The sequence below is a fragment of the Budorcas taxicolor genome, chromosome 25 (genome assembly GCF_023091745.1).
Source record: "Budorcas taxicolor isolate Tak-1 chromosome 25, Takin1.1, whole genome shotgun sequence".
Lineage (NCBI taxonomy): Eukaryota > Metazoa > Chordata > Mammalia > Artiodactyla > Bovidae > Budorcas > Budorcas taxicolor.
The window spans coordinates 44,053,648-44,061,849 of NC_068934.1; the positions used below are offsets into that span (position 1 = coordinate 44,053,648).

General features: G+C 53.5%; 2 protein-coding genes across 3 annotated transcripts; one reads left to right on the forward strand and one right to left on the reverse strand.

Annotated features, from left to right (window-relative positions):
- The first annotated feature begins 177 nt into the window (after positions 1-177).
- On the forward strand, positions 178-4,184 carry ZFPL1 (zinc finger protein like 1). Of its 2 annotated transcripts, none has more exons than XM_052662094.1 (8): positions 178-341; positions 646-755; positions 1,064-1,175; positions 2,266-2,459; positions 2,552-2,624; positions 2,698-2,844; positions 3,090-3,213; positions 3,724-4,184. In XM_052662094.1, exons 2-8 carry the CDS (start codon positions 654-656, stop codon positions 3,908-3,910), a joined length of 939 nt encoding a protein of 312 aa, XP_052518054.1. In that variant the 5' UTR covers positions 178-341; positions 646-653; the 3' UTR covers positions 3,911-4,184. The 2 variants fall into 2 exon arrangements, with proteins under 2 accessions (XP_052518054.1, XP_052518053.1); XM_052662093.1 differs by having other exon boundaries at positions 178-328.
- A 59-nt stretch (positions 4,185-4,243) lies between these two features.
- On the reverse strand, positions 4,244-4,807 carry TMEM262 (transmembrane protein 262). The gene is made up of 3 exons (XM_052662530.1): positions 4,631-4,807; positions 4,426-4,525; positions 4,244-4,320 (listed from the first exon to the last, which is right to left on the reverse strand). The coding sequence occupies exons 1-3, from the start codon at positions 4,805-4,807 to the stop codon at positions 4,244-4,246; spliced, it is 354 nt and encodes a 117-aa protein (XP_052518490.1).
- Between the last annotated feature and the right edge of the window lie 3,395 nt (positions 4,808-8,202).

Here is an 8,202-nt window from a genome sequence, read left to right on the forward strand (position 1 = left end):
AAGGGTAAACGTTCGAATTACCCGCCTTGCGCGGGAGGAAGCGGAAGTGACGTAAGGGGGAGGGCCGCGAGCTCCGCTCACTCCTTTTTCCACCCTCCTCCATGTCTAGCGTCTACAGGGGCGGGGGGGGCGGTCACTGGCACCCTGACGTCATCAGAGCGCGCCGCACCCGGAAGAGACGTGGCAGCCGAGGGATAATCGGAGCGTTGTGAGCTGGAGAGAGCTGGGCGAGAGCTTGGCTGAACGCGGTCTGACCTTCCGCTCTTCGGACCGGCCCTCGCGCCCGTGAGGACCGGTGCCGCAGCCGATTAGTAACACAGAGAGTGGGGTCTGTGGAGAAGGTGGGGGCGGGGCATGGAGGGGGTGGGGCTCAGGAGGGACCTCTGGGGGCGGGGCCGGTGGTATCGGAGAGACTGATGGAGGGGCCTGCCCAAGGATGGGATGAGGGACGAATGCGGGGGTCTCAGGAGGCGGGATTTATGCAGGGGCCGTGGCCCAGAATATAGAGAGACGGTGGGCAGGAGTTTGGGGTTGGAGCGGATACGTGCGGTGTCTAGGGAAGTTAAGAGTGGAAACAAACTGGGCTGGTAAATGTGTAGAGGTCAGCAGAACCTGGCTTCCTGCCAACTGTGACGCTTTCCTCAGGGTCGACTATGGGACTTTGCAAGTGCCCCAAGAGGAAGGTGACCAACCTATTTTGCTTCGAACACCGGGTCAACGTCTGCGAGCATTGCCTGGTAGCCAATCACGCCAAGGTGGGTGTTCATGTTAGAGACCGAGCAGGGCACTAGGTGGGCAGGTCGTCGACTTTCCTCCAAATTTATGAAAGGTCTGGCCCTAGAATGGGAGCTCCGCAAGGGCAGGGACTTAGTTTATTTTGTTCACTGTTGTATCCCCAATGCTTAAGACAGAGTCTGGCACAGATGTGCTCCATGAATGTTTATTGATTGGTCAAACAAAAGAATGAATCTCCTCTGTGATGACAGAAAAAGAGGCACCTGGGCCTTGGGGAGACGGGCTGTGGAGCCCTGGCTCCAGTTGTGACCCCCTTCTCCCACTTCAGTGCATCGTCCAGTCCTACCTGCAGTGGCTCCAAGATAGCGATTACAACCCCAATTGCCGCCTGTGTAACATACCCCTGGCTGCTCGGGAGACAACCCGCCTCATCTGTTATGGTGAGGCCTGGGCACCCTGGGGGTGGGGATCTGGACAAGACCAGTGTGACTGGTTTCCAGCGGCTCCCCAAGCAGCAGGACAGTGAGACCTTCAAGCTTGGGAGGCTGGAACTCAGATTCTGGTCCCACTAGGTAACTTACCTGCTGTGTGAGCTCAGGCAAGTCACTTTCCCTTTCTAGGCCTTAGTGTTTTTCCCTGAAAACTAAGCTCCTAGCTTCCTGCCTGCCAATCTCTCGGGTGTGGTTGTGGCTCTGAGCAGTAGCTGGCTGTACCTGTAGTGAGCTGAAAGCATGGGGCTCTCAGACGTTCAGGATCTATTTCTAATTCCAACATTACACAGAGAGGAACTGAATTTCCCACAGTAGCGTCAGTTAAGAGAAGTCAACAGAGGCATGTGTCATGATCTTGACCCGACTCTGCTGTAAGAGCCTTAGCTCCACTTTTTGAGCTTAACGTATGTGTTTCTCACTGTGAGTGTGTGTTTATATGTTCATGAGTTAAATGTGTGTTGTGTCTTTACCTGTTAGTGTATTCATTGGTACTGTGGGTGAGTGAATGGGTCAGTGTTGTATATGAATATATGAGCATGTTGTGAGGTTGCAGAATTCCTGGGTGTGAATGCTTGGGTATTAGCATACTTGAGTGTATGTGAGAGTTAGTGTGCCTATAAGTGTGGATATAGGGGATGGCACTTGTGTTTGACTACGTGTATATAAACGTGTACATTTGTGCTGATGGATGTGTACACGCATACAGGTGCCTGTGTATATGTCTAGTAACCTTTGAGCTCTTAGCCCAGTGAGTTTGTGATGAGTGCAGGTCCAGAGAGGACTCCCGGAGAGGGTAGGTGGCATATTCTTCCCACTTCCCCCGACCCCCTAGGGGCTGGGCAGCCTGTTAGCATCTGCCCTATCTTAGACAGTGGTGGCCAGGAAGACCAAAGTCTTAAGGTACACTGATATAATCTACCTGGGAAGGAGGGGGCCCTGGGCTTACACACGTGTGCAGATATCTCTGCAGTGGGCTAGTGAACTAGGGGTCCTAAGTGTCTTCTTCATGTCTTTCCTCCACTACTTCGTGGGCTCTAAGATCTCTTCCACTGGGCCTGCCTCAATGAGCGTGCTGCCCAGCTCCCCCGAAACACAGCACCTGCTGGCTACCAGTGCCCCAGCTGCAGTGGCCCCATCTTCCCTCCAACCAACCTGGCTGGCCCTGTGGCCTCTGCGCTGAGAGAGAAGCTGGCCACGGTCAACTGGGCCCGGGCAGGACTGGGTCTTCCTCTGGTGAGAATCTTTCTGCCCTGGGTCCCACCTGGGCCAGAGGGGTGGGTCGGGACAGCACTGGACAGACTGGTGACATCAGTTCTTTCCTCCAGATTGACGAGCTGGTGAGCCCAGAGCCTGAACCCCTCAACACATCCGAGTTCTCTGACTGGTCCAGCTTTAATGGTAAGTGGTACCCTCCACTGCTGATGGGGTCCTTGCCTTCCCACCCTGCTGACCGCTCTCTTCCTGCCCATAGCCAGCGGTAGCCCCGAACAGGAAGAGACAGCCAGTGCTTCTGCTGCCCCAACCTTCTACAGCCAAGTCCCCCGGCCCCCTGCCTCCCCGAGCCGGCCTGAACAGCACACGGTGATCCACATGGGCAATCCAGAGCCTCTGACTCACGGTGAGCTGGGGAATTGTCCAGACCAGAGGGGGATAGAATGGGGGGCGGGTATGCGGAGGGAGCTCAGCATTCCACCCACCCACCCACCCACAGAACCCTTCCTGTTCCATCAGACGTCACCTCCCCACGATCCCAATATGCTCTGTCAGGCTGAAAAGTGCTAGGGTCTCCTGCCCTCCCCCCTCCCCACCCCTCTCTGGGCCAGTTTCCTGAACCTATGGATGCTGGTGGCTCTGCCTCTGCAGCCTCAGCCCCGAGGAAGGTGTATGACACACGGGATGATGAGCGGGCACCAGGCCTCCACCGGGATTATGATGACGACAAGTACCGGCGCCGGCCAGCCCTGGGGTGGCTGGCCCAGCTGCTCAGGTACACAGGGTCAGGTGGGGCAGGATGCTAGGAACGAGGAGTTGGGGGAGTGAGAGCCAGAGGCCCTGGGGGGACGGTTTCATGATAAAGGAGGCCTGTCCTGGGTAATAACGGGACCTGGTGTTGGGCCCCTGCATGGAGGCCTGGGCTGGAGTCTGCCCCTCTCCAGCTCTTTCCTTCCCTGCTGCATATGAGTTTCAGACTCAGGCTCTTGAGGCCCCTTCCCACTCTGACACCTCCCCAGTCTTTGTGACTCCCCTTACGCCTGACACATTCTGGCTTCTAGAACACAGCTGTTGCCTCAGCTGCTTTGAGCTCCACGATCATCCTTGTAGCGGGCAGGCGCAGGGATGAGCCGCCCCCTCTGCCCCCATGGCACATTTGAGGAAACGAGGCTCAGGGCTGGTGGCACTGGGGCCAGAAGACAAGGGTCGTGGCTGGCACTCCTCTCCCAGCCGCAGGGCCACCAGGGACCTGAGGCCTGACCTGACTTTCCCCTCGCCCCCCCAGGAGCCGGGCTGGGTCCCGGAAGCGGCCGCTGACCCTGCTGCAGCGGGCGGGGCTGCTGCTGCTGCTGGGGCTGCTGGGCTTCCTGGCCCTGCTGGCCCTCATGTCTCGCCTGGGCCGGGCTGCGGCTGACAGCGACCCCAACCTGGACCCACTCATGAACCCTCACATCCGTGTGGGTCCCTCCTGAATCCTTGCCTATGGCTGGGCCAGCCTAGGACCTAGGAGCCTGAGGAGGGGCATAGGGGAGGCCGTCTGGGGGGCCCTTCTCTGTTCCTCTCTCTTAAGCCTGAGACACTAAGATCCCAGACCCAAAGTCAAGTCCACCAGAGTGGTTGCAGGCTAGGCCTGGGGTCCCTGCAGATCAAGCATTTGACCTGCTCCTCCTGGGTCTCCAGCTTCCCCCGCCTCCCCATTCTTCCTGCCGACCAAAAGGAGCCAAAAGGTGGAAATAAATGATAGACTTTATTAAAACACCCGAAGCAGCCTTTTCCTTCCCCCTTCTCAGCCCGGGTCCCAGGCCTCAGTGGCTCTCTTCCCGGTACTGGATGGCGAGAAACTCCAGGGACAGGCGGTTGAAGAACATGGCCCCGTTGAGCACTGGGCAGAGGAGAGAGCCCCCGTCAGCCTTGCCTGCCCCCTCCTTGCTGTGTCTCTGCGTTCCAAAGCTCCCCACTCCCCGAGTCCCCTTCCTCCCCTACTCACTCAGGATGGTCAGGGAAAAGCAGCGAAGAAACTTGTCATATGTCATCTCCGCGTAAAGTGACCCCATGGCGGCCCAGCAGATGCTGATCACCTGGGAGAACTGTAGGCCCCATCCCGTGGGAGAGTGGCCCCTGACACAACAGTGGGGTTTCCATCAGCCCCTGGGCCTCCCCGGACCACCTCTCGAGCCCCCGCCCCAGCCTACCATCAGGACAACTGTGTAGCGGAAGCTCATGCGGTCGTAGCGGTAGGTGACCCAGAAGTTGTGCACGTCGTTGGCAAAGACAGCCAGGTGTATGAAGAAGAGCATCAGTGCAGCCATGGTGAGAATCATTCCTTGTGGGAAGAAGAGCACAGCCACACGGTCCCGCCACCTCATCATGGCAGGAGTACAGACTCAAGGCGGGCGGCAGAGCTTGAGCAGGCAGACACTGTCCAGGAAGAGCAGCCGACCCCTCCGGTTCTAGAGCGCCCAGTCTGGAATAGCCGTGGGATTCTAGAATAAGAAGGACATTGTAAAGTACAAGATTCTAGAACATGGGCTGGTTCCGGCCAATACAGCCGTGTTTCATGGGTGGCCAGGGCAGCTCTAAATTGGGGGAGGGCGCCAGGCTAAACGTACAGAGCAGGGGGCCCTATCGTACGGAGGAAGGGACAGCGCTCCTCATCCCAGTTTGTGCTCTGGTGTGAGTCTTCTCACTGAGTCCGCAACATGTCCATGCAGGAGGTAGTGTGGTCACCTTCCACAGATGAAGAACTGGGATCCAGACAAGGGGCAGGGCATGTAGATCCTCAGGGCATCTTAGGTGTGTGTGAGGTCAGATGTGATCTCATTTATTCAAGTCTCTCCGGTGTAACTGGAAGGTGTAACCAGGTGAGGGCAGGCCTGAGCTGGATCACAAGCTACAAGTATTTGTTCCAACTTCTGATGGAAGGGACAGTGGATCCTCCATAGCTGTCCCGGGACCTTCCCACAACCTCCCAGGCATGGCCTGGAGAGCAGCTGGCTTTTCCATCTTCTCCTAGATGTTCTTCCAACATATGATGCTGACCAGCTCTCCCCTCTGCCACCTTCCCGCAGTTAGCATCCTCACACCCATCGCCTCTACTCTGCCAGGAGTCCCAGGAGAAAGCTGGTATTGGTGGCACAAAGCCTATTTTACTCACAGACCTGGGGCACAGAGAGGGACTGTCTGCTGAAGTTTTCACAGACAGTAAGGGACTTGGTACTGAGACTAAGATCCAGTTCTACCCAAGGCTGTGGAATGGGCAAGAACAGAAGCCAAGAAAAGAAAATTGTGAGAACTCCAGGACTGCCAACAAAATAAGGCCGAAAACTGGCCCAAAATGGTGTGGAGGGATGTGCAATCTCCCAGAAACTAAAGGAGAAAAAGTTGATTTTGAACTTGGCCAGCCCTGTTTCCTCCTGCCTGACTGCCCCAGAAGTCAGGTCCCAGGCCTGGCCAAGATCTGAAATCTCCTGCCTTTGGAAGGAGTAAGGTTAGAACCTGACCCCATCAACCATGGTTGCTGCCCAGTGTCATTAATCACAAAACCCTCAGACCTCATCTTAACACATTGAACGGGTGATGCCTGTTCCCCCGCTGTGTTCACACTGTTGAAATACTTGTTCACACTGTAGTTTTCATTTGAATACAGGTGAACTTTTTTTTTTTCGGTTAGGTCTCCTACCTCAATGCCATTTTTAAAAGTTATCCAAGTAGAGTATGTTCTTGAGGAAGATTTGCATGATACACAAGCATACAGAGGAATCTTCCTCCGCACCCCTCCCACCACAGAAGTAACCCCTTCAACAGTTTGGTGAGTGGGCATCTTTTGAGTTCCTTGATGTAACTTCATACACCGGCATGTATGTCTCTACATGCATAACTTAAAAAAATCATGCCACACATATTGTTAAAATATAATTTTTTTAAAAGTTAACATGGGACTTTCCTGGTGGTCCAGTGGCTAAGACACTGTACTCCCAATGCAGGTGGCCCAGGTTCATTCCCTGGTCAGGGAACTAGATCCTGCATGCCACAGCTAATACCAGGCACAGCCAAATAAATATTTTTAAAAGTTAAAAATAAACTTGAATAAACACAACTAAGATATATTAACTCGTCAGTGAAGGGGTTCCCCCTCACTCGTGTAATGCATGATGAGGCGCTAGTTATTGATAGGCATTTGAAGAAGAGTGTTAGGACATGATTACTAGATACAAGATTGGTTGATGTCCTACAGGGCAATAAATACAAAAATTTGAGGTTATTTTTCCACTGGATATTTTCACTGGAGATGTTTCACATCTCTCCAACACTATCTAAATAGCAAGATCAAACAAATGTACACTCCTGTGGGTAATTAAATAGTCTTTGGGTGAGCTTGTGAAACAATGCCCCAGTATGGTATTGGAAGGTCATGCTACACTGTCTTTATTCCAACTGTTGGATAATTTTTCATAACAGTATTCTGTGATTTTTTTTTAAGTTTATAGATTTCCTGGAGTAGATCTAAATCTTTATACTTTTGTCTTCATTTTTCTTAAGATTATAGCTTCATAAGCTGAAATCTTCATATATACATTTTTAGACAGTCTCTGAATATCCCATAGATTTAGGGGTCAACAAACTTTCTGTGAAAAACAAGATAGTAAATGGTTTTGCCTGCCAAAGAATAAATAAAGTGGTTTCCATTCCACCCCGGACCCCCAACCCATAATATGTTTCAAAGACCACACTGACAGAGTCTTTTTCTCCTTTTTCATCCACTCAAACTCCGTGTGTCTCAATTTGAACTCCCAAGTCTTTCCTTACCTTCAGCTCTTTACTTCAGTGAACAGCTGTGCATTTGTCCCAACCAGAAACCTGAGAATTACCTTCAACACCCCTGCCTAACCCCTCCAGGCAGCCCATTTCAACAGTCACTTGGAGAAACAAAGTTAGTCTTTCCAGAGTGCATGCGCTGTAGCCTGGCCAGGTTCCTCTGTCCGTGGGATTTCCTAGGCAAGGATACTGGAGTGATTTGCCATTCCCTTCTCCAGGGCATCTTCCCAGCCCAGGGATGGAACCCAGGTCTCCTGCATTGCAGGCAGATTCTTTACCACTGAACCACCAGGGAAGCCTTATCAGTGAGTTAAGATCTACCAAGTGTGTCTTCTCAGGGTATAACAGGAGTTCTCAAATGTAAGTGCATCAGAATTACTTAAAGACTTTAAAAAAAGAAGCTAGGTCTGAGGGGAGCCCAGTCTTCACAACTCGCCACAGGTAATTCTGAAGGCTATTCTGATGCGCGTCAGAGGACCAGGCCATGAGAGACACTTCCCTTGAGGCACTGTGGTTGTCCATTAGTCCCTAAGTCGTGTCTTTGAGACGCCATGGACTGTAGTCCGCCAGGCTCCATGGGGTTTTCCAGGCGAGAATATATGCATTTAATCCTCACAGTCTCCTTGTTAAATATGTACCCCGATATTAAGAATGAAGGAAAATGAGCTGCTGCCCACCCCCTCTCCCCTCAACAAGGCAGTGGCAGGATGCCAGGCACACGCTCTCTGGCTCCACTGGCCCGTGCTCCCTCCACTGCCTGCATCTAGGGACATAGGGTGGAAGCCACGACTCGTCCTCCTTCCGGGAAGACAGCGACCCAACCAGTTTCGCAAAATCCTTCCCTCTGAGAAGCTGGAGAGGGGGGTGAAGGGGTGCGGGGTGGGGGGTGGGGCGTGGGGGCGGGAACCCAGGGCTTTCCCGGAACCTCTGAGCTCGGGGAGAAAACATG